Source organism: Argopecten irradians, chromosome 3 (assembly GCF_041381155.1).
Source record: "Argopecten irradians isolate NY chromosome 3, Ai_NY, whole genome shotgun sequence".
Lineage (NCBI taxonomy): Eukaryota > Metazoa > Mollusca > Bivalvia > Pectinida > Pectinidae > Argopecten > Argopecten irradians.
Window position 1 is genome coordinate 44,328,409 of NC_091136.1, and position 26,351 is coordinate 44,354,759.

Here is a 26,351-nt window from a genome sequence, read left to right on the forward strand (position 1 = left end):
CAAAGGGATAGACAGACACAGATATTATCTAAGGGTTACACACACTTTTACATGCTTATCATTCTCACAAACATTTCTATTCTACAAGCATGTTACATTGGATCATTACTGATTTTTATTATTCTAACACACATTAATACATCAAGAGAGGACATTTTGACAAGATGCCATTTCAAAGCATCATACTTAAGCAAAATGTATAAAATATATGAAGTATAGAGTATAAAGACAAAAGAGTTGGATGCAACAAATGCACATGCAAAACCAGACCAAAAATATCATGCTCAAAATGAAAATACCAGGTAGATGATTTTAAGGTGCTTGGCATTGAACGCATACATGTAATTGTGTATTAAAACTGTGCAAGATTTTTAGAAAGTAGAATTTCATTCTTGAAAAGGAAATAAAATAATATGTTACAAAAGAAACAAAAATTTGGCTTATATTTAAAAGCATAAGGGTGATACTGCAAACCACAAAAAATTTTAAAGGTAGATAATAATGTATTTTTGTTTGGTATGTACATGGTTTGCATCCAACTGGTCCAGAAGATGGTATTTAGTGCTATGTAAACTGCTGCACACCTTCTCATACTCTGCTCTCAGTGCTGCTACCTCTGTCTCTCGATCTGAAAAAACATAACATTGTTGGAGAGTTACTTGTACACAATTGGAAAAATGTTTATATAAAGACAGGCTTCTTGGAAGTCTAGGAAGAATATTTAAAATCATGACTTATCATGATGGCACAGAAAGCATGAGAGAACTGAGAGCATCTGCTTAATTTAAGCAACCACTGGTACATTGCTGACAATTACTGAAATTATATAAAATATTAAAGCTTGTACAATAATTATATCATATGAAATTTTTCATTTTTTTATAACTTACCTTGGATAGTTTTCTGTAATTTAGTAACTTCTTTGTCATTATTGGTCTGTACACTCTCAAGGTCATCTCCTAACCGCTTTACTTGACCTGTGAGACTCTCTATCTGTGCTAGGTGTTCAACTCTTTCCTTTTCCAGAGTCTCTACTCGTATCTTCAGGGCTGTTACATCCTGGTACATGAACAAGTGATGTCATTAATAAGACAGTACATATCATTCCAATTCATATCTATATATAAACATCTCTCTGAGAAAAAAAATGTTTCATACAAGATAAGCATTGGCCTTACAGTAAAGAGATATATACTAGAGAACACATTGACTTTGATTCCAGTTTTTGTTAGATGGAGCTTTTGTAGTGCTCTAAACCCAACTTACCTGTGATAAATTTTCACCAGATACTGATTTGTCAGTTATGGCACTTTCACCTGGAATATAAGAGAAACAAATGTAATATTTCACACATATGACGCCAACATTGTCTCTGCTCAGATCTCTGCAATAATCACATCATTTACATTGTATTAGATTACTGAAAACCTTATATGACCAAAAGTATACAGCAGGTTGTCTTGATATTGTTTCTTGGGGATTTCAAATATCATTATTTGCTTACTCCAAGTATTTGGCCCATCTTCTTGATAAGTGTACCATGAATTGTTCCCATCTGCTCCTTGAATATCACATTCATCACAGTAACATTTATAAGAGTAATTTTCAAGATCTTTATACATCCATAATAAACCCTTCTTCAAGATCTGTATACATCCATAATAAACCCTATCACATTAATTTCTGTTTGTAGTTCATTTAATGTACAGATAACTTTTGTTGACTAAGAATTAGCTTTACATTACGAAGACTCTCTACCAAATCACAATTTTACCTGTCTGAAGCTGTTGCTGCAGTTCCAGAATGGTGTCTTCCTTATCTTGGACCTCTGCCTTGAACTTCTTCCGAAGATCACTGAGTTTCTGTTTGTAGACATCTTGTACGCAGGCCACTTCCTGTTGCTGCTGCTCCTTGCCATGACGGAGCTGATCCTCTAACTCCTACAACACAAAACCATCCAGTAAATTCTCCACCTTGTCTTAACTTTATAGCTAATACCTTCTCCTTAAAATCTCTGTTACAGTCAAAAGTGAATACTAGAATTTTGCTATGCCATTAATTTGTGTGAACAATCTGTGACATTACTATGATATCTCTAAGGAACAATAAGTCATTACAAGGGGACATAACTCTACAATATCTGAATTAATGTGACTCGGTGAGTTACCTTACATTATTATATAATTATGAGTTTGGACAAAAAAATGGGAAAATACCATTATAGAGAAACAATTTAATGCACCAATAAATCGGTGCTTTTTAAGGCCATAGGCCATCATTTAACTGTTAGCAAATGAAAATGCCTGCCAGTGTCTAAAATGCAAAGTTTCAAAGCCCACACAACTTCAATACTCTCAATTCTACTGCATTTATTGCTTTAGGATAATGACATTGAACCGTATTACAAAACCTATTACTAGCTAGTTTATTGAATTTTAACTGAATCAGCTGCAGAAAGCTATATTAGGGAATGTACAGGTATGAATCATGAAATAGTAAACTACTTACATTACATTGAAATGATCAATTAGTCTCTATAAACTTTATTTAAAGTAGTCTCTATGGTAACACATCAAATTTCCAAAAAAAAAAATTCAAGCCATCTAAGTAATGAATGATAAAAAATTGATGCATTCTAATACGGATGTATGATTAAGGTGTTTTGTAACTAAACCAGGTGGAGCAACAGGTGAAGAATTGCCTTTATGGACAATTAATTATAAAGACATCAGTGATCTGAAGCTCATCAAACTATAGCCTAATTAACAGATTATGCAAACTAGACTGCTATTTAAAATAGCAAATACTTTGATTAAATCAACCCCAGTCTGTTGAATCACTTCATGTAAAACAATATGACTAAATGAAAATGAAACTGATTTAAATTTAGTGACTCATCAAGCTGAAAATATTATATGTGAATTACATAGCTTCTCTGTGTACTGTGGAATATCACACCGCTAAATTCTATACCGAACTGCTTTTATATTAGTTAGGCTGTTGACACATCAATAACACATTCATGTAACTGTAATAGGCTATATATAGTTTACATCTATAGCAACGATCCAATGTCATTAAACTAGCCTCAATGATCTCACTACCTGCATGTTATATCATCAAGGTTAACAGATAACAGACATGATTTAACATTTTTTTTCAAAATTGTACTGATTTACCTGGGAAATATAAAAGCCAAAGATAACTCAGCATTACTGTATGTTAAGTGGCTCAAAAAAGTAATTACGAATAGTTTAAACTTTTATATTACATAATGATCTTTTGTGCATTTTAAAATGATTTTCCCCTTAGTGTAAGATACCAATAAATGCTAACGACTACCAACCTTTAACTGCTTTTTCAATTCCAACACATCAGAGGTTGAACCATTCAAATTCTGCTGACCTTGCTGTTTTGAGTTCTGAAAATTAAAATTCAATAATGTATCCTTTGATAAAGAATATTGATGTTAAGAGTTTTACACTCGAGATCAGCTGTCTTGGCTTTGTGGTACATCTATTCACCAGCAGGCACACACAAAGAGCAGCAGAGGTTTTAAATGAGGCCGATTCACTGCCGATTACAGCCATTACAACCACACTTCAGAAATAACGGTAATCAATTATAGGCCCTACACAATCCACATGGTCCATACGTTATGGCCACTGCTAATATCACAGATGGCACGTTTGTCCTTTAATTCATTCCAGCTGTGAACCTGAAAATTCCACAAAAAAGTTACAACATTTTTACCTGTATCCTCACCTATTCGCATAATTAGCATCAAACACTGGTACTACATGTACAGATACCAAGAGGTTTCTGTATGTGACCACCTAAATCTGTAGTCCAACACTGTCACAAATTCATACAATAGAAAACCGACTCTGCAGTGAATAGCATCCTGAAATTTGATCCAACTCAATCACAGTATGTTGTCGAGTGTTATTTAAATCCAAGGTAAATGAGATTGAGTCAAAAGACAGAACTTTACATTAAAGTAAGCGTTGGCTGTGGAGAAAAAAATGCCCCAATTTGAATATTCTGATTGTGTGCTTTTTTTTTAATGTGTTAAAACACCATTGGCTTACCTACAAACAGGATTTACACACATATGGTGATAACTGTAGTAATACAAGTCTGTAACAGCTGATGGGAGAAGCACGGCCCTGCAACCAACCCTTGGGACAGGCACTGCACACACCAACGCATGGACACTTTTACCTGCGTAATGTTACCTGGACGCTTACCTGTACGATCTGATGAGTCACCCTCTTTATCAATAAGCCACCCAACCCAAGCCTTCTTACTTTTTGACAAGAACAGATTTATAATGCTACGATAAAACAACATCAACTCGATGCAAAACCTCCTTTTATCTACAATACACACGTTACCTTTGAATGTGTCTGTTACTTGGATACTGAACAGGAAATTGAAAATTTAATCAAACTGCAACTGAATTGGGCAGAAAAAAAAGAAGTTCAAACTACCCTGAGAAAGACATTACATAGTTCTGTGTAGGAGCACTTACAGTAGAACACGATAAGGCTATAATCCAGTTATGTATTCAATGTCATACCTAGGTGCACGTGGTATGTCAGGCCCATCCCCTATACCAGCGTATAAAACTGAATTAAAGTACAATTTCCATGGTGAGGACCTGAGGCTAAGTCTACCTGTAACCGGTACAATACTGTCTTAGCTCTGATTACAAAGTAACATAAATCTTGTCCAGAATCAAAAACACATTCATCATCCTACAAAATATGTAGGACTTTTTTTAATTCATTAACATTTCTATTCAAGGTCTAAGTGCATTTTTGTAACTATATGCAGTAGTACTGAATGCTAAGTTTACACTGTCTAAATCTGCAAGTATTTTCATATCCATATACTTATCTGCTATTTTCACAAAATGTCACATATTTAAATGTATCCTGCGGCAGAAAGCTTAAACTGTATTTAAATATTTCCACTAGAATCATTCAGTCAGAACAACAAAACCAAATCAATATACATACATAGGGTATAATAATACCATAGTTGTAAGTCAAACAGCAACTATGTAACTCCAAACACAACATGTTCAATAGAGGAATTAGAGACTCAAATAAATTGGCCAGTTTAGGTTTCTTTACCAGCTTTGGGTCAATTTTCAGTGACTTTTTCTAGATAACATTTTAAGTTCTACAAGAATTTCAGTTAATTAAAATAACTAACAAAATTTTTGTTATTGTTTCCATTAGACATAAGAAAATTTGGTTATTCTTCTGAAACATAAGTTGATTTCTAATAGGAGATTTGAAAACATTACATATGTGTATTTATGATATGATCATAAAATTAATATTTCAGTGTACTTTCAGAATCAGTTAAAGCTTAATGTGTGTATTAAGTATTTGACATTTTGTTAATTTCATATCCATTAATCGCCCATTAACAGCATATCCTGTCCACAGATCCATGTTGCTTAATGGGCCTGTGTGTGATCTACAGTGTACGTTTAACATGATGACTAAGTCATTGCCGCGTATAACTGTCAACCTTTGAAACGGTTAAACATATTAATTTTGAATATTTTCACTGCTGGCTTTTCCTGTCTGTGGCCAATGTGTCTGCTTGTAATTACAAGGAGTCATCAAAGCCTGGATTTCTGCCCCTAAAACAATACATGGCCCTATGACTGAACACTCTAGGCTGCTTACACAATAATGTGTACGCCTGACAGTGATTGATGGAGGCAAATATAGTTAATCACCTACAAACCTATACACAAACTAAATTTACACAACATGATGCACGTCTTTACAGGGGACCACGACCAGGGATGATATACAAGTTTTTGTACCGACCTGATCAAACTACCTGTGAGTGTTGCGACAGTGTGCTGGGATGGTCTCTGTTTGCCTAAAGATTACACATCCTGTTTGGTCCCCGAAATAAATGACAAGTCTTACAGACAAATGTCAACACATACCACTAGTGCTCCACTCCATTTTGGCGGGATTTTGTTTCAAGATTTTCCTTCACCTGACAAGCCCTTTAAACCTGCCCAAGTCTAAATATGGGCAGGCTGGAAAGAAGCGATATGAAGGACACATGACCTTTGATCTCTGATAGCGGTACCGGGAGTACCTCGAACCAGAGTACCAAGAATCAGTGTGTATGTGGAGGTCTTGTCAAATTCAAGCCTCTTAATGCATTTGTGGCACTACTGATAACCTCAGAAGGAAAACTGGGCAGTGTATAATGAAAAGATTCCTGTGCTCCTAGGTAACAGGAAACTTGGTGTGATAAAGGACTCTAAACTTGAGGTAACAAGCCGTTATCAGGCATAGCCTTCTTAAAATGTTGGGCTTGAGTCACCTTATCTGGAGATAAGAGCGATTATAATGCTGACAAGGAAGAAACACTGAAACAATGGCTAACCCAGCCAATAATGTCTAGTATCTTATATAAGTAAACCTGTACAAGCAAAACATTCCACTCTAATTAAAATCCAAACTATCTAGCTACGAATGTCTGTTTTTTTGCGAGACACGTTCATGCTTTCACTTCTTCAATTTTGGTTCTCATATCTAGATGACAAATTTAACATTGATCAGATCTATCTTGTAAAATATTTCAATTCAATTCTGCAATCATTGATCCTAAATATATATACAGTGTATAATAGATACATGTATTTTCCAGCCAACCTCTCAATTGTAATTAAATTTGTAGTTACATTTTACCTAGAGTGTAATAAACCACCATACATATAATAGTATTATGATTTACCATTGAAGAATGGCAACACAGTACTTGTAATAGCAATTCTCAAACTTCGACATGTAAATAACTGAACATAAAGCATACTTCTTTTCACTATCTGGAACTTTCTCATTCAATGACTGCTGTATCTGCTGAGAAGTATTTTCAAATCAAGCAGGTGAATTATTCGAATTACTCAGTCTTTATCACTTCTTGCAGAATTCAAGATGATGAGATGAGCATGTACCAATCAAATGAAAATTGGATAACACCTGATGTACGTTCAATAAAATATTTATAAGAAATTTTTGCATTTAGTACATATCAGTTATTACCGTTTTTCTCGACCTTCCACTTGCTTTTCAGGCATATTCATTCAGACAAGAGATCCTTTTAGACAGATGCTTAGGCAAACTGAGTCTGCCTGAATTATGTGAAGGTTGCGTGAAAGTCTGTGATTCCGTTGTCATATATATATATTTAGTTTATAAATTACCTGTATATGTCTGCTTTGAGGCCCTCAGTAAGCACTAATCAGTCTAGGTTCACATTAGGCTAACACTACCATTCTGGCACTCACTAGAAAATCCCAACCAACCAAGTGATTCCACTATATAGATTGCGCGTCCCTGTGAAAATGTTGTGTGTTTGCTCATACTTAGCCATGACCTCCCCTTAACAATGCCTATCACAGCCCCTGATAACACTCATCTCAGCCATAAATGGTTTACCAATGCAAACACCATTGGGGTATATGGAAAACAGCAACATACACACACTCTATTTCATTGAATTTTACAAACTGCCGTTTCACATTTCATACACCATTGTGTATTTTCTATACATCTCTCACCCAGTTTTCTTCAATCTTTTTAAGATTTGTTTTGTTCAGAAAAGATAACATCGACAGTAACTGCAATGAAAATCAAGTAAATGTTACAAGTCTACTGTACCACATTTTGTCTGTACTGGCAAAAGAGTGCAGGAAAATAGGCAAATTGTTAAGGCTAATTCATATTTAAGTCTCAGCGTTCATCTTTGTTAACAAATTATGCCAACAGTGTGTAATCGATTAAGTATACACTTTTCATTGAGTGTTAATTGATAAGGCTATTTGAACAGATATCGGACAAACAGAGCTAAACCGCAGATGGACCAATGAAATTTTGTGACACAGACAGACATAAGCACTTTGACAAACAAAACTGTGACCAACAAAACTAGGACTGTAGACAGATATTTACCTTGTGGTTCAAATTTCACACCAATCAAAATTTGAAAAAGAATTAAAAGCAGTGAAAAATGGCATCCTGGAGATGATACCGAACATCCTGTTACTTCTTCATATTAAATAATTAATACCGTTAAGACATGCCTTGATATGTAGACACATGTATGTAAGACAATGAAATTATCCCTAATAAAAAACCAACATGTTCAGCTATTTGAATTATGTCTACGCCTGAAACAGTTATGACCCTACCACCATTATATATACTACCTATGTGTTATTACCTCCACTTATTTAAATAGCTGTATATCCTCAGCAAAAAGTCCACACATTCACATGTCTATCAACTCACCTGGTGGATTAAATGAACCTTGTCAACTCAAGCGGAAAGTCCTACACCTGTCATAATCTTACAAATGTAACAAAAGTCTAAAGTTTCGTGTGCTGATGACCTTTTAAGCCCCAAAGACACACTCACACCAACAGGAATTTTCATCATGACTTGTATACAAACTTATTAACAGCATGCCATAGAAATACATTACCTTCCCTCTCTTTCAGCTCATAGATGCTTTTAATCTTCTATACACCTCATTCACAGCTACAAAAACCCTGTTTTAAATTTCCATAACAGCTTCGTTGGACATCCATTTCATCTGTGTTCAATATTCATAGAAGTAGATAACTCTGCTGTAGTACTGAAAACCCAATACTTCTCTGACACTAGACCTACCAGTACTGAGGGTATATCCTTCCCTTCGTCTACGGTACGGACAAGTCACTGTCTAGTTAAATATATTTTGTTAACACACGTTTGTGTAACCTCACACTTTGTAAAACTGGTTATAATGTAAATTTGTACATAACGTACCGGGTACACATTCAAATGAGCGAGGAGTGACAACAATCAAGGTGAATAAATAGTCAAACACATAGCCATAGTAACCACAGGCATATTCTTTAGAAAGGGTTTTATACCCAACAACCATTATGTTAAATACCTCTTAACAAAATAAAACGTGTATGTTCACAATATCACAAAACAGGAGGGTGTATGTTTTAGGATATAGATATGTGGTACTATAGATCAACATTACACAAAGGTACATATATTAGGATAAAAATGGTAATACACTATAAGAATATAGAGGCAAAAAATATGAAACTATATGTAAACTTTCAGAATAGACAGGGGCATACATTTTAGGATAAATATAGTACTTGAATTCCATACTACAGCTAGGTGCATAATCAAATATAAATATAGCACTAAATGTCTACACTCGGGAAGAGAAGAGGGTTTATTTGGTGAGATTATTATGTCTGTGGTTACTATACATATATATGAGAAAATAACAAACTTACGTTGGATTGTGCCACAGTTTTCCAATGCTGACATTCGGAGCGTAATCGCTGAACTTCCTGTGTGAGACGGTTTATCTCATGTTGCATGCCAATGTTGTCTCCAAAGTCAAGGTCATCAGAAACAAAACTGCCATGGTAACCTGTCCAGTAAAAAACCAAAAGTCAGTCAAACTTAAGCTTAGAGTCAAAACTTCTACAATACTGACCCAGTGGGAAAAAGATTTAAAGTGATTAGAGTGTCTAGGATATATCCATCAAACAAACATCAAGGTATTTAATCTTAATTCCATTCTACTGATCAAATCAAAATCTGCTAATTATGATAACCATTCTACATGCAGGAGATTTCTCTTCCTCCATTTTGCCTTGGTGCTTTCTATCCATATATCTTTTGTACAAAGGACTGGAGGCACTTCCTAAGCCATAGTGACTTGGCAAACAAAATGCCTTATAAAACATAAATGTCCTATTTCCCTAGTCTGGTCTGTATTGGGTGGTTTATATGTACTGTGAATATTATAGATCTCCATTTATTACCCCTATATTGTTGACCTCAGTCTACCCAGCAAAAAAGGTTGTAAATTATTTAAGTCAATATCTATAGCACTCCCAAAGTACTGTGTTCTCTGCGTGTTCTGAATGTAATCGATCAAGCTCAACTCCAGTTACAATTGCCATCTAACCTAAGAAAATAGTCAAGCTCATTTTAAATACGAATTACACAGTTCATTTAGCCGGTTGCTACAACAAACTTCCTGATTCACAAAAAGATGTTTTCTTTTTATCAGAAATTTTCATCAGATCATTGTACACTGAAATCTGAGGTTTGATTGGATTAGTTTACCATCCTATTGACAGCCAGGGTCATTTAAGGATGCATCAGGTTTATGAGTGGAGGAAAGCCAGAGTACCCGAAGAAAAACTACCGACCAGCGAACTGTCAACACTGGCTCATCCTTTGGTCTATTACAGGGGCCTTGATTATGAACCTCTTGCTGGAGAAAAGTTACTTACACTATAATCATAAACATGGAGGGGAGACCATTGTCAGGAAAAAATCAAACTGTTAGGATGTGGCTCAAAGACATAATTTCACCAATATACCATCTCTAAGAGCTCTCAAATAAATTGTGGTTTGAACTAATACAACAACTTTTACGTACTTTGTTAACTTGCGATGATTGCATAGCCTAATGCATACTGAATGAGTAAGGTGTATGAGTGTGTTCATAGGACATGTATGCCTAATCCAAACTTCCTGTTTCTCTCCACACTACACCACTTAAAGCTCAGTCAAAAGGCACTAAATTCTTTATAAAAGTGTCTTCGTGGTTTAAAGGACAAAAGGTCAAAGAAAATGTCAAAATGTACAACGTTCTGTAATGTCTGTCTAGAGAATTATATACTTTTTCTTTCACTGAAACTAGCATTCTTCTATTTCAAACATCATCATGCATTATGTAGTCTAAGATAAATAGATATTGGTGAACATTTTAAAGGGACAACTCACTCAGGCTAGTTCTTTTACATAACTTAAAAGCAAAATATGGCATAAATGTATCGTTTTACATTTCTTATGACACTTTCAACATAAAATATTGACAAATTCCACGTCAATGTTTAGCATTTTAATTGATACTGTTGTAATTACAAATCGTTGATCAATACGATTAAGCAGGTACAATATGTACGCTGTACCCATATCTGAGCCAAAGTCACGCACGTTAAACAAATGAACTACTGAGAAGTTGATAAAATTATTTTTTAGGAAAGACAATTCACCTAATAAGGTAAACGCACTACAGTCATAGCGATTTGAGCAGTTCTAGACAAAAGTTGCATTACTCTACGAGCAAGGGAAGGGTTCGGTATACAAGATGTTTGACCACAATGTGTAATGGCGGCCAGCGAGCGAGTTTCAACATTTCACACGCATTTCACCACCATGGGCTTTTCTGGCATATCACAGTAAAACCGACTGATCTAATTTCCATTAGAACTGGGTTTTTTTCCTGTATATGTACAAATTTTAATGTTCTCTTAGACTGAATTGACTCTTTAAGGAGAATTTTTTTTTTTTTTTTTAAATTCAATGAAATGGGACATCTAATTCAACAAACAGTGTTGTGAAATAGAACATTCAAATTAAACGAATTCAAAAAACTCATTTACCATATGCAAAGATTGTTTCACACAAGCTTTGTACCTCTGCATAAGGTCTGCATATTAAGGTAACTCAGATTGCTTAGATTGATTATTTTGTGACAAACATAGTATTACATAATCCTAATGATAGCTTCATTTAAACTAAAAATCAATAATCAATTTTCAGTTCTATATAATACACTCACAGAAAGCTGATTATCTGAAGAGAAGGTAATAACAGAGAGAAAGTAAAGGCTCAAAATGCAGACAATGGTTACACCTATCTAGTCTGAGGATTCAAGTCCATAAAACTGAAACCTATTATGCATGGGAGGTAACTCTAAAAGTCTTTAAATACAATCCACCATGACACATTATAATCAATTACATGATTCAATTATGAATGTACAGTTTCTATATAAAGTTGTCTCCCTTTTACCAACAGTTGCTTTATCAGAAACAACAGCTAAACTAAACAACAATTCTATAAGTATATATGTTACTGGTAGAAAGAAACTGTGGGTTATATGCCTGTTATATTTTCTTAATCACCAGATCTGGAGAACCTCTTATTTCTTTAGCTCCTGTACAAAATGTTAATTTTCACACTCCTTAACAAAAAAGTCCTGTGATCTCTAACCCTAAAATATTAAAAGCAATATTTATAAAGTTTTATTAGGGTTTAAGAATTCATATTAATGTCTGTACTTATTACTACAGTTTACTTCTATATATACTGGTAACAGCCTCAATTAATATAGGAACACACACCAATATAAACTGAACTTAATATATACACATTTCAAAGACTCAGATAAGAAAACATTCCTATAAATAAAATGTCTTTAATTAAGATTTTCATTGCCAAAGTCTGATATGAAAATTCAATTAAAAAACCTTGTAAGACTTGTAACATTTAAATGTACATTATGACATAATAAATAGTCTGGCAATTTGACAATGGTGCTGATCAAATACGACGGTCTGGTGGTAGTACCAGTGGTTTAATTTGTGTTTACTTAGTCTGATAACTTGTCACATGAAGTTGTACCTACCACAAAAGGTTCTGTTTGTTTCTGCTCATGATAACTTATAACCTACACTCCAAATCCTTAGATCTTTTATCAAATCTTTTACATCTGCAGAAATAATCTATTGCTTTGATAAGGTTTATGTGGTTGTATCTCGTCTTTTTTTTATCTTTGCAGAGTTACTCCCCTTTATTTCAAAGAAATTCAATTTACACATAAACTTCCAATGGATATATTACCAAGTGACATATTTGTGGACATATAATATAAAGTTTTTCAAATACTTCTCCAAATTTTAAGGATTGCATTGGGAAGCAACAATAAGCATAGGTTCCTGGAAAGATTTTTCTCTGCATGCATGGAAATAAGCTAAGGTTGCATTTGTCCAAAGGAAAGAAGTTTTGTCGCTGAAGTTTTAGACTGACTGAAAATATATAAATCCAAATAAAATTCCAAAACGAAAGTTCTCCCAAACCAAATGTAGCTTCAGAACTTTGAACCAAGTCTCAATATTTTCTTACCTACTTTCTTTTACTAACAAAAAACTTCAGATAAAAACATAAAATTTATTATGTTAATACATGTATTCTTTTAGTTAACAAAAAAGTTTCAGTTGAGAAAATGTGCCTATACAAATTACGTTTTGTCTGTACAGGTAAGATACAGCTGGCATAGTACAGTTGAGTCGGTAGATAAAATTGGACTTTCAACCCATGATAGCGTTTTTAGGCGGGAAGAGCGCCACACTGGCAAGGCAACCAACAAACATTGTCTACTGGAGTGACACCAAACATAAATGACTCAAACATACAAGTACTGGGGTGGCTTAAACATTATCAAGTTATAAATTGAAGCGTGTATAACTAAAATCCTGTGTAACCATAGCAACCTGGCCAAAATGACAATCTTGGTCTTATCAGTGTTTTTGATGTTTATAAATACCTGCATTACATAAATTAGTGATAAGGGTCTTGGTAGAAGCTGGTGTTTTATCTTAGGTCAACAAAACTATGACTTTGCTTCCCTACTATGTGTACAGGTAAAAACAATCAACAGGTGAATTACTCAATATATTTTTATTCTTTTACTTTCAGATTTCTTTGATCTATTAAACAATGTGAAAGATGTAAAGAACTTAATCATAAATAATAATTTTGCCTGCCTCTATTTAAAACATAAAAAACATCATAATATTCAAACATAGATTCTTGGATTATTTACCTTCTATGAAGTGCCACAAATTAACAAATTAACTCTAGCTGTGCATGTGATTGCATTTTTCTCTTGTGAAGCTTCCGATTTAGAAGTGGTAGATATATGTAGGTAAGTGGACAAGACCAAACATTGGCTTTATCTTTTTGTTTCTGGGTGGTCGAGATATACCTAGGGTATACAAGGTGACATTGAAGCCAATACAAACAGAATGCCTTGACACAGGCCGCCATACCAACACTACAAACCACAAACCTCCTTTACATAGCACAGATATAGCACTCAAGATATTTCATGGGCGTCAGCAAAATCTAATCCTACCAGTCAGCGTGGATCAATGTTTAATATTGACAATTCAAATATGGAGATGGAATTTCACACATGGACAACATAATTGGACTTTCTGCATTAAACTTATCATTTGGTTTCACAAAACTTAACAAGTTAGAACACATTTATTTTTGGATATTTTTTCAGTTTGCCTATTTCTTTTTTTTTCTTCTTATTTTCTTCTTACTATTCAAAGAGTTCACATGATTGCCTCTTGTGTATAATTGCATCTTGTAACAGATGCAACATGTAGACAGTAAGATTTTTGTTAAGCAAGCCAAAGTCATATGTTAATTCTACAAAAACACCTCAGAGAAAAATAAAACAGTATCTCATTCATAGTAACACTTCACATTTCTAGTTCTAATGCACCTAAAACATTCAGACAGGGTCACTTGAGATTGAAGTGTTTACATATTTAGACCATGACCTTGCATTATCCAGATTAGTCAATACATCAATCAATAGTGACCACTAAAAGTAGACCTTGCTGGGGCTGTGTCCAGTTAAGGTATGGTACTATTTTTGTTTAGTTTATGAGATGATGAACTCAATAAAGCATCATAAACACAGATTCAGAACAGGTGATATATAAATATACAATTTGTACAAACAACTCTACTAAATTTTAAGTGAAAAGTACAGATAGAGTTGCTCATAATTTGTTCAAAAACAATAACAATAAAATATTTTCTTAAATAAGTCATTGATTCTTAATAAAATCAAAGAACTCTTGCTCTAATCTAAATGTCTAATCTGAGTAGTGATTGTGTGAATGAAAGGAATCCCCAAGTAGTCATAGCTGGGCTAGTTTTCAAACTATTCCAACTGTGAGAAAATTTGCCAAAGTAATTTTTAGTTAAAATCTGTGTTGTCAGGTTCACCATATGTTACAGGTACGATTTCCGCTACGAGATCTACGTGTCGCCAGTCCGTCGGCTATGGGGACGCCGATATTGCTCGACCATATTTCATGAAAGAGGTAAATCATTAATCCATGTGTAAACCCTGCACCTACAGTAGTTAGGCAACAGTACATTAGATCAGGCATGCTCTACCAAATCAATACACCAAGTTCCGCCTAGTAACTCTGATAAACACATCACCACCACGTCTCTAATTTAAAGAAACATGCGGGAGACAAAGTGCGCAATTTGCAGGTAATTTTCCAGGAAGTAAGAGACCTGGCTTGATCTCTAATTTCAATACCATTCACGAATTAAGTAACCCGCTAATTTGTGGATATGTTAATGCTATGCACCATAACTTGACATTTACAGTTACATGTTATACATTTACAAAGGAGTCTGATAAAAATAATGTCTTTGTAAAGTCATCATAGGCTTAAATAGATGTCAAAATGAATTATATTTATTTTCATTCGACTACTGAACTAAAATAAATTTTTTGACTGATCTGGTATCTATTTCAAACTTATATAATTCTTATCAAAATCATATAATTGAACTGAAAGTTTGTCTAAAAGTGACCTTAACCTGAAATGACCTCGACCTGACCTTGAGTTAAAAATCATAATGATGTAAGTGTACTTGGTAAGTACGTCACATAGATTCCTAAACTTCAGCCATGTTGAAATACTGTATCATTTGTGTTTTGAGTTTTGACCAAAACTTGTACAAGCAAACTTGTTTGCCTGGATTCTGATGATAGCTTAATGATAGCCAAGAACAGTACAATATTATCACCATTTCCCCTTTGGATAGAAGTGATGATTGGAGTATAGACATAGATTAGACTTACAGTGGACTATAGAATCTTACCATCATCACTATGAGTGTGGCATACAGACACAACAGAGTACATTTGACAAACAATTTCTACTATCAGTACTAAATAATGCAGTAAAGCAAGGTTTCCAGTTTTCATAACTGACTGTAAGCAAACAAATGTTTGGTTAATGAGTCTATGTCACTGACCTGTAATGGAGTTGGCTTGCTCTGTTTGGCCCTCATAGTCTGATGGTGCTGACAGTTGCTGATGCTGGAATGCTTCATGTTGTAAGTGCTTCAGTTCATTTATCTCTTTCTGTACAAATATAAAGACAAATCTTTAAATCCTCTATTTGGTATACTGCTACATGTAGTAACCAGTTAAATTAATATATATGAATATTTTAGGTGAACATAAAAACAATTTACCTTACACCGGTAACTGTCCTGCATTGCCACATGATATGACCAGACATATGTAATAATAACAAATGTGACATCAAATGACAAAACATCCATGTCAATTTCACTTACTTCATATAGAAAGGAAAGAAGTACTTCTGCTTGTTTTCTCATTGAATTACTTATTTCCATTGATTTGGTTAGGTGGCTATGTTTTTGGTAATATCACACAAGATATTTGATATGCCAATCTTCTAAGAGTAGTAGCCTATTTTCATTATTATTATCCTAAAACATAACTACAATTGTAACTGATACTACAGTCCAAAAGTTTGAGCCGGGTCAATATTACTACCATGTAAACAATTTTTTAATATTGAATATTTATATTTTATAAATAATTTGGTTTTTCATAAATGATAAGGATATTACGCTTCTTATTATTTTGCATTTTCTTCTCTATTTTTTTTTCATTTATCAATTTTTACATTGTTGTTTGTTTGATTTTTTTAAAGTGTCCAACATCCTTTAACTGGCCAGGTTCACAAAAAGAAGAGAGGACAATTTTGTTGTGATTTTGGCTTATTGGCTCACCTCTTTCTCTGCCAATACACCTCTATACTGTGATGAAATGCTGTTGATCTGAAGCTCAGAGGATTCTGCCTTTTCCTCCAGTTCATGGATGATCTGTTTAAGTCGCACACTCTGTATGTCAACAATAAAACGTATCATCAAATCTGTCATTGAAACATACCAAGTAATCTACCATCAAGTTTTTTTTTTTTTTTAAATTTAAATCATACAGCTAGCATATTGCTGAGAAGTGGTGGGTGGTATATGATTAAGTACAATTACATAGGTTACTCTCATTTCATGCAAGTTGCTTTTAATCAACTACCAGTATATTTTTGTAAAGCCATACAACAAAACAACTTTTATGCAAGGTACATGTACCAGGTATATGTATTCTGGTATTTTTTATCGTTAGATGATCATTTTTTGCTTTATTCAGCACTCCATATGGCTAGATAGCTATAGCCCACCCAGGACTAAATTGATATACACTTTGAAGTGCTATGTAAATATATGGACTACACAATTTATAGAGTTTGTGTATTGATAAACAGATATCTGGCTTTGAATACTTCTCAAACAAAGACACTGACATATCCATTGTCCAGAGCATTACTAAGACTTTAAAAACCTCACATGAAAACTAAAAAGTTTGCGAAATTTTGAATCATCATCTAAACCGATTCTAACAAAAGTCTTTACTTTTTCTTCGTGACATGCTTTGAGTACCCATCACTACCAGGTAATTACCAGTATGAAGTTTCAGTGACAACTAGTATAAGAAATTTTCTTTGATATAGGTCAAAAGTTCAAGCGAAGGACACACAGTGACCTCCTTTTGGTATACAACATATATATTTGCCTTGCCAAAGTGTATCTTTGATGTAGGGAGTTTTTACTTCAGCACAATTAGACCTGAATATACAGGGGTTCAGATAAGACAAGGACTAGTTTTGACAAGACAAACTATATTAAATCTTATACATATAGAAATTTAAAAAAATGAATTTTTCAAAGTCTGAGAACTCTCAAAAAAAAAAAAAAAAAAAATCCAGCAACACTACAATCATACAATGTCAAAGAAACTACAATCTACTCTAGAAGACAAACTAACAAAATCATAATCTGTACACTACACTCTGCTGAATTTGGGACATAAAATAAAAGTCATCCAACAGGTTTGCAGTTTTAAATTTTGACTTTGTTGAGACAGGTACCAATAGAGAGTCTTATATAGAACTTGTCTGAACAGTCAGTGACGTAACATACATGAGCGCTGTGCAAACACGGCGACTTGACAGGAACTCCATTTATTTAGTCTCCACTTACCTCATTTTTCTGCGCAGTTAGAACGGCCTGGCACTCTGTAATCTTTTCCTGTGCAATCCTCAGCTCTGTAGCATGATCTGAAGAACAAACATGGTAAAGTTGATAAATTTGTATAAGCACCTGCCAGGCCTCGATCATTTTATGGCCAGCTAAGATAATAAATAGACAGAAATGATAAGTAGATAATATGCCCAATTGTGGAAATATAAACTTTCATACCAGAACATATGTACAGTGCATGATATACTACACATATCTGCAAAAATATCCCAACAGTACTTCAATTCTGCTGACTTCATATCATTATAAATGACATATTGTGAAAGTGATTATATCTTTTGAACAAATCATGTTCCAGACTCACTCAACGCACAATAAAATTGCACTAGACAATTAATCAAACACATTCAATTGGCAGCAAAAAAGACTTTTACCATAATTGCTTTTCCTTTTTAAAGTCTAGGTAATAAAATTGATTGGCATATCAGCTTTCTTTATCCTTGAGGCTGTTATTATGTAGACTTTCCACATTTGAAATGTAACTCAATGACCAGACTTCAGTATACAATTGTTATAAAGCAAACAGACTCATACAAAAAATTCAATAAAATAAAGAAACTTTAAACAGTACAGTACAGCATTAACACCCACTCTTACCTCTTACTAAGTTTGAACCTGGGAACTCGCCATTGAATACATAGCATACTAGCTTTTCCCCCTCTAAAGTCAAATAATTCCAGTCCGTAAATATTGGTATGTACTTGTTGTATCACATTAATGAAGCTTATCTGTTAAACTTTTTCAAACTGTTCAAACTTTGCCAAATTCAAATTTAGTCGGTTGAGCCAATTTTGAAATCGTGCAGAGTCTATCGCGTCACCTGCCCAACTGTCCAGAGCCTGGGACTCCAGGTGAACTGTGGCTTGTGTAAACAAGTAATATCAGCCAATATAGAGCCCTAAATTCTACTCTCCACATAACATATGACAAGACCCAGGATAAATCTCATAATGCCACGGTAACCAAGCCACTCTCGACCAACCCGCGGCCGCAGAGTGGCTTATGGGTTAGATAAGGTGCAGACTGATAAGCTGAAATGCGGCCCTCAAAAGTGGGGACGTGCTATACAGAGATGATTCATTCATTGTGGGATTGTTTTATCAATATTATACTATTTATTATTGACCAATCGCAATGCAGCATGATGTAATGAAGAGCCAATTAATAGCCAGAGCTAACAATCTGAACATGAAAAGTAAGCATGTGGTCCCAACAGTTGTCCCATATATTGAAATTTGTTCAAATACTGAAAAAAAACCGAAGAAAGTGATATATCCAGCTTGACTTCGGTGTACTTGTGGCTGAGAACTGAAGGGCGTGGCACTTGCATTCACTGTATACTCATGCATAGCAAATATGACTTTCAACAAACAAAAAACACACATACAAATATATATAAAGATTTGAAAAATCAAATAATTGAGTTTCCATTAAGTTCCTTTACTTATACACATCATGTGAAATTACATCTAGTTGTAGCTTATTCATTCTTTGCCAGTGTATACAATAAGTGATACCCAATACAATGTAAACCCTGAAATTTTTCATCAAATAAATCTTCTTCTATCATCATTCTTATAGACTTTGACAGATTTTCTCCTCAGAGGTCACTTTATAGATTACCGAAATTCTGTAGACATCTTGAATAACTTAGGTAACCATTTTTTTCTTATAATTTTTTAGGAATAGAAACAGTTGTATAATATATGAAACTGTGAAGTAAGAGTGATATCCATTACATAGTTTTAGAGAAGAAACCATAAACATTATAGACCAAAAGAGCCATTTAATTTATTCCTTTTGGTTCCACCTTTTGGGTCCAGTAAAAGAAACTCAGAGATTTTGGCAACCATATGGAATCAACTATACAGTATGTCTAACCACATTTATGAGAATTAACTGTATATATTTAGAAATAATGTAACCAAACAGTAGATAGTCAACAAGAAACTTCTGGTAATACCAACAAGAACATATGACTTCAGTTAACCGATTTTGCATACCTTTGTCCTTTCAAGGTATACGGTACAATCCTGTGTTGGCAACAAAAACAAAAATTGTCACTTAAAACTTCAGCTCAATCACAAAGTTAGACTAGGACAGTGTTAAAGTTCATGAGATTATTCAAAACAAGCAAGTTCAAAAGGTAGTTATATAAAGACTGACTGTCCTAACCAAATCAAGAACGAGTAGACTGACGACCAAAGTAGCCAAGCCCAGGACCAGGATGTGTAAACTACTGTATAATCCTGTGTGACCAGGAGTAAACACCCAGCATGACTGTCAAAACCAGAACTTAGCAAAATAGCTCATATCCCATACATGTATCCCCATACCTGTATTGCTTTTTCTTTTCACGTTTGTTCTTATAGGTATACTTCATGTATTTGTGACTGTATTGCACGCCAATCTCATATTTTTCAAAGTGTATTTTTCAAATGATGTACCATATTCTCCATCAAATAAGATTTGTTTGATTACCGGTAATTGGCACTAAAATTATAAGGGATAAACATGCAAAGGAATATTGGTTCAAATTCTTTATACTTTATAAGGAATAGAAAAAAAAAGAGACTTTTTTTTTAAGAAACAAAAGATTAAGAACATATGCATGAACCAATCTGCTCTCTGACACAATGGCCTCAATATATAGCTAGCTGTTTGGTCCATTTCTAAAGGCCAATAAACAAATTTCTATGTTCCTTAATTCTATTTGATATTTTGAACTTTTTCTATGCTGGGTTTTGTTACAATTTTTTAAAAACATTTAATTTCCAAAGTTTAAGACAACTGGTCCAAATCATTTAAATAAGTTATTATAACTCTGTACCTAAAATTAATTACAAAGCTAATAGACACCATTTTGATCATTATCTTTGTCAGACATCACATCAGAAACATTTATACCTTCCAACCTAGACCATATGCATAAGTTTGTGTGTCTCAAGGTAAAATCAATAACTCTACAAACTTAAATATCAAGAAGGAAGTACTCCATTCTCTACAGATCAATGACATAATCAACAGACACACCTATTCACTGCACACACATCCTAGACAAATAGTCAAGACTGGAGGAAATACGACAATTCAACAAAAGAAGTTCTCAGACACAGTCATATTTTCTTATTCAAATTTCAAATGTGAAATCAGATATATATTGGACTAGTTAGTCGGAAGATTTTTTAAGCTGTTATAAGAGGCCAATAGGGCTTGTATCATTCACCACTTACATATTTGGCCATATCTGAATCTAAAATGTACATTCAGAGTGAGTTGAAAAATTTATTAAAAATTTTATTCAAAATACAGCAATTTTCTGGCCATAACGTACCTAGTCTTTAAGACAACTGTTATATATTAATGCTGACCATACAAGTAAATTACTAGTCAGGGACTTCAAAAACTTTGCAAAATATCAGTAATGCCTTGCAAGCAATGTCAATATTTATATCCACCAATTCTGAGCAATACTTATTTTTAAAAGGGAATGCAACATTTACAGCTATGTTCGTAACCAACTGTCCACATATAATTAAACATTTTTTTTTTTTATAATCCTAACAATATTGACGCAAATAAATGACACCAATGACGGTTCAGCAAATCCTTTGTATAATTTTGAATTCTACCAACTAGCAATTCTTTCTATCAAAATAATCTTTAATATTTCTAATTAGTGCTAAAAAAAAGTGTTGGAAGAAAACGTTGATGGATGATTAACTAGAGAGGATAGATAGACAACAAACTACATAGGGATGGCAGACGCCACAGTTTGGCATAGGCTGAGCTAATAATGGGATAGGAGGAGATATGGAGACAAACTCAAGCCCTATCCACGATAAATATGTGGCGCACACACAGGGCGTTGGACTACCATGATTCCTCAGTTGACAGGCTGAACTTGCAGCCTTACCTGATAAGCCTGGTGAGAGGACGCTATACAAACTCACAACTTTGTAAAATCCTGTCCTGTCAAATCGACTTTTTCAAGCAGATAAGTAAAAATAACATATCGATTTATAATATAAACACACATTAAAATTCGTCATAAACTTGTCACTGGGACAACACAATCCAGCAACAAAATTTCAATAAGGTTTTAAACTGTATTGTTAGATATAATATCTCATACATTAAAACTTAGTAAATGGAGAAATAAATTTATATGCAACACTTGTACAACTACAATATAACATTACACAATCTTTGCAATAAATCAATGGGAGTTTATTATATTTGATTCCGTGAATCAAAAGTGCAACAAACTCGAAGCCAACAACATCAACACCACTTTATGTTTTCCAGACTTTTTGTACTGTTTTAATTGCAAGAAATTACCAAAAAAGACCTCATTTCTTTCTTTAATCATATATAATATTGTGAATTACAAATAAATTTTGGACAGTCAATACAAGATTGCTAGTATATATACATTATATACATGTACATGCTTGCTCAATTTTTTTTTTTTTTTTTCATAAGCAAGCATTTCTTTTTTTTGCATGCAACAACAGAAAAGTGATTTATCTTTATTTCAGTAACTTGATAAATAAAATTTTGCTTTACACCCTTCATCCAGGGTCATTCAAGGCAGTGCAAGTGGTAGTGCGTGGAAGAAAGCTGAAGTATTTAGAGGAAAACCACCAACTAAATGTCAGTACCGTATTCGCCGTAATTAGTGCCTAAGGTGCTTAAATAATTGTAACAAAGGGGGGCGCTTATTAATGAACCAAAATGTAAGTGGTGGATGTAAAAATTCATATAGGGGGTGGGGACTAATTACAGCGAAAACATTATATATCTAGCAATTTCCCTAAAGTTGGTTTAAATTGTGATCCAGTCATAGTGCTAGTGAGTAGTGAGTGATTATATTTGAATACCTTTAATATCAAATAAATTCCAGCAGTTCCTTAGATGGAGATTTTGGTACACCAATACACAATATGATGCAAGATTCTAGCATCTTATGAAAGATTTAATATGGTCTGCACCAGTCTTAATCCTCTTTGTCATCATTTCTTCATAATTTATAATGGAAATGAAAATAACAACTGGATTGTATGTACTTAATTCTAATGAATAAAATATGGCAAGTAAACAACCTCAAATCTATAAGGCTTTATCTCAAATAGAATTTTGAATTAGAAATAAAAACATGATGGTATAAATGCATAGTTAAGCATACTAACAATTCACATACAACTTACAAGAAAAGAAGTTCCAACTACTATATCATGTTAGCTAAATTGCTAAGTATAATGACACAGTGAAGCAAAGTGATTATTGATGGAAGGGCAGTAACTCATTTTCAAATTTTTAAAAATGGGGTTGGGGTGCCAGTGGCTTGGGGGAGGGGGGGGGGGTGGGGAGGTAGGAAAGGGTGTAATAGTACTGACTAAAAATGTCCACGAGCATGTTGTTCTAAGGCTTTGGTTAATCTTCTTGGTGCACATATATATATATATATTCCAGGATATAATAAATACCTGTACTAATATATGACATTGCTCAAGTAACTCTGGCCCGGACACCATGCAGATTTAGACTCTGCAGAGGTATGCAAATTTACACAGAAAGACCACAAGCTTATAGCTATACATATGTTTATTTATAGAGTAATGATACTTCATTTTGAGTAACATTCAATTTAAGTTAGACTTTGCAGTTCAGAATATCAGACTGCATGTATAAGCAAATTTATTTTGGTATGGTCTTTTGTTTTAAGAGGTATTTTGAACATTTTTTATCCCAAAATCAACTGTTAGACTAAATAGTAATACTGAACTATAGATCACATACACATCACATAGGGGCTGCGGTGGCCGAGTGGATAAGATGTACAGACATATTACCACATGCCCTCCACCTCTGGGTCGCGAGTTCGAATCCCATGTGGGGCAGTTGCCAGGTACTGACCGCTGGTCGGTGGTTTTTCTCCGGGTACTCCGGCTTTCCTCCACCAACAAATCTGGCATGTCCTTAAATGACCCTGGCTGTTAATAGGACGTTAAACTAATCAAACACATCACATGTTTATATAACATCACATCGTCATGGACTGCAATTAATAAAATGACACATAAAATTTTAATACCAAATTTTGTTTAAAAACCCTAATCAAGGCATTGATATGTATGAATAGACATTTATACATGCAACTGTCTGTGTCAATGGGAACATGCTGGTGCATATATAGGTGGAGCAATACATTTAGTAAATTGACATAAAATGTACCGATCAATACATCGAAGGTTGCTTTTGATGAATTTCACAAAAAATAAATTTAACTGTGGCATTCTAATTTCAATTTCTTTTAACTTTGATTTCCCTTTGTCAACCATATAGCGTATATATACCTAAGCCTTCCTGTCAACGTGGATATTTCCTGAGTACGTGTACTTAATTTCATGACTTGCATGCATAAAACTTTCGCAGTGTTGTTATTTTCGTGATAGATACACTTTAAGACATTAAACAACAAAGTTCATACATGTACAAAATATTATGCGCAGTGGAAATTTTTGCAATCAAAGGGCCTTTGTATAATTAGCATGAATTTACCCCTCACGAAAATGTTCACGTTTCACATTATTTATATTGCAGTACTCAGTGGCAGTAGAAGATATGTATACATGTACATGTCAAAAGATATCTGCAGTACACCTCTGGCTTATAAGAACATTGCCACTATTTTTGTTTCATACTAATCAGACAAATCAGACTTAGTAATTATTCTTCCAATGTTTAGTCTCATGATAACCAATCACTGCCAGTTTTTTAGGTGGGGTATCCTTGTTTATATAGTAAGTGATCATGATGACTTTACCTCAAGTAAACTCTGCAACTTTCTGTATTTAATTGACTCCCTGTACATGTGTTTACTAGTACTTACTCCTGCAAGTTGAAGTAAGGCATACAAATTCTATACATGTTATCATAACGTGCATGTAACATTAATTCCATCAATACAATAAATGGACGAGAAAGGCTTTAATGAGGATAAAACAAAAAGTGGACACACTAAGCATGATCTAATGAGTGGGCCAGTTGTGTGCGGGGAGGTGATATTAAATGATCTAATGAGTGGGTGAGTTTTTGGGTAAAATCAAGTGATGTTAGACTAAGCTTAAATGTTTAAAGCACTAATCATATAATTTTCTGTGTCGAGTTGACTTGCTTAGGTGGACTGTGGTTTGTTTACCTTAAACAATATACGTGTTGCGGTCTACAACAACGTTTAACATTAAACATTCCATAATTACTATCAATGTCTGTTCACCAGGAAATGCTATAACAAATCTTATTATAAATGTATGATGATTGATGAACCGTACCGCTAACTTCCTCTGTACCCTCTGTCAAAATATCCTTGGTCAAGTTGGACAGCTGACCCGTCAGGTTTGATAAACTTCCACCTATCCATGACATTATCGGTTTTTACAAAGTATAAAGAAAATGCCTATTGACCATTACATATCTCCTACTCATCTGTATGAACGGAATGGTGATTTATATTCTGTCATGATGACAAAGTTGATTCGAGGCAATGATGTGCCAACACGACGGTCGCCATCTTCTTTTAGGAACAGGAAATCGGCACAGTAGAGCATGCTGGTTGTTCAAGGTGTGTCGTCTGCTTTTCTGACTAATATTCGGAACAACCGGTTCGACCGTTGATTAAAGTCATTATTTTAAGTATAAATCCTGACGGACCTGCGGTTTTTTTAACAGAAACATATACTGTATACATAGAGATTTGCAACTCCGCCATTATTACGATCGGCAGATGACCTCTGTATGTGCTTAGTTTTTTTTGGGTTTTTTTTTTACAAATACAGCAGAATAACTTTGAAATGTTATAAAAGTTCAGTAATTTACAGATGGTTTGAGTACAATTTTGGAAAGAAAAAATAATATTTGAACTTATAAATTAATAAAACAAAATACACTTCCGGTTTTGAATGTCCTATTTTCGAAAAACCAGGTAAAATGCTTTCAAAAATCATATTAAATAACCTCAATTGGAAAAAACTGGTCACATCAAACCATGATATAATGGTTTAAACTTTGTATCGACGCCAAAATATCATGTTTAAAAGAATACACTTAAAAGTAGTTAGCCAAGGGAAAATGCCTATAAACCGGAGGTCCCTCTGCCTGGCAACAAAGACAAAGAAGGAGTTT

At 34.0% G+C, this 26,351-nt stretch overlaps 1 protein-coding gene across 5 annotated transcripts in view; it reads right to left on the reverse strand.

Annotated features, from left to right (window-relative positions):
• LOC138318731 (thyroid receptor-interacting protein 11-like) overlaps window positions 1-25,766 on the reverse strand; it is a 40,809-nt gene extending 15,043 nt beyond the window's left edge. For 2 of the 5 annotated variants that reach the window (XM_069261375.1, XM_069261373.1), the window contains exons 1-10: window positions 25,502-25,766; window positions 18,105-18,181; window positions 16,797-16,907; window positions 16,008-16,116; window positions 9,353-9,492; window positions 3,347-3,421; window positions 1,775-1,940; window positions 1,267-1,316; window positions 891-1,059; window positions 525-628 (exon numbers count right to left, since the gene is read on the reverse strand). In XM_069261375.1, coding sequence (XP_069117476.1) covers window positions 525-628; window positions 891-1,059; window positions 1,267-1,316; window positions 1,775-1,940; window positions 3,347-3,421; window positions 9,353-9,492; window positions 16,008-16,116; window positions 16,797-16,907; window positions 18,105-18,181; window positions 25,502-25,595 — 1,095 coding nt within the window. In that variant the 5' untranslated portion in view covers window positions 25,596-25,766. The remainder of the gene's footprint in view (window positions 1-524; window positions 629-890; window positions 1,060-1,266; window positions 1,317-1,774; window positions 1,941-3,346; window positions 3,422-9,352; window positions 9,493-16,007; window positions 16,117-16,796; window positions 16,908-18,104; window positions 18,182-25,501) is intronic. The other 3 variants (XM_069261374.1, XM_069261378.1, XM_069261376.1) reach the window with 3 other exon arrangements.
• Window positions 25,767-26,351: the final 585 nt, after the last annotated feature.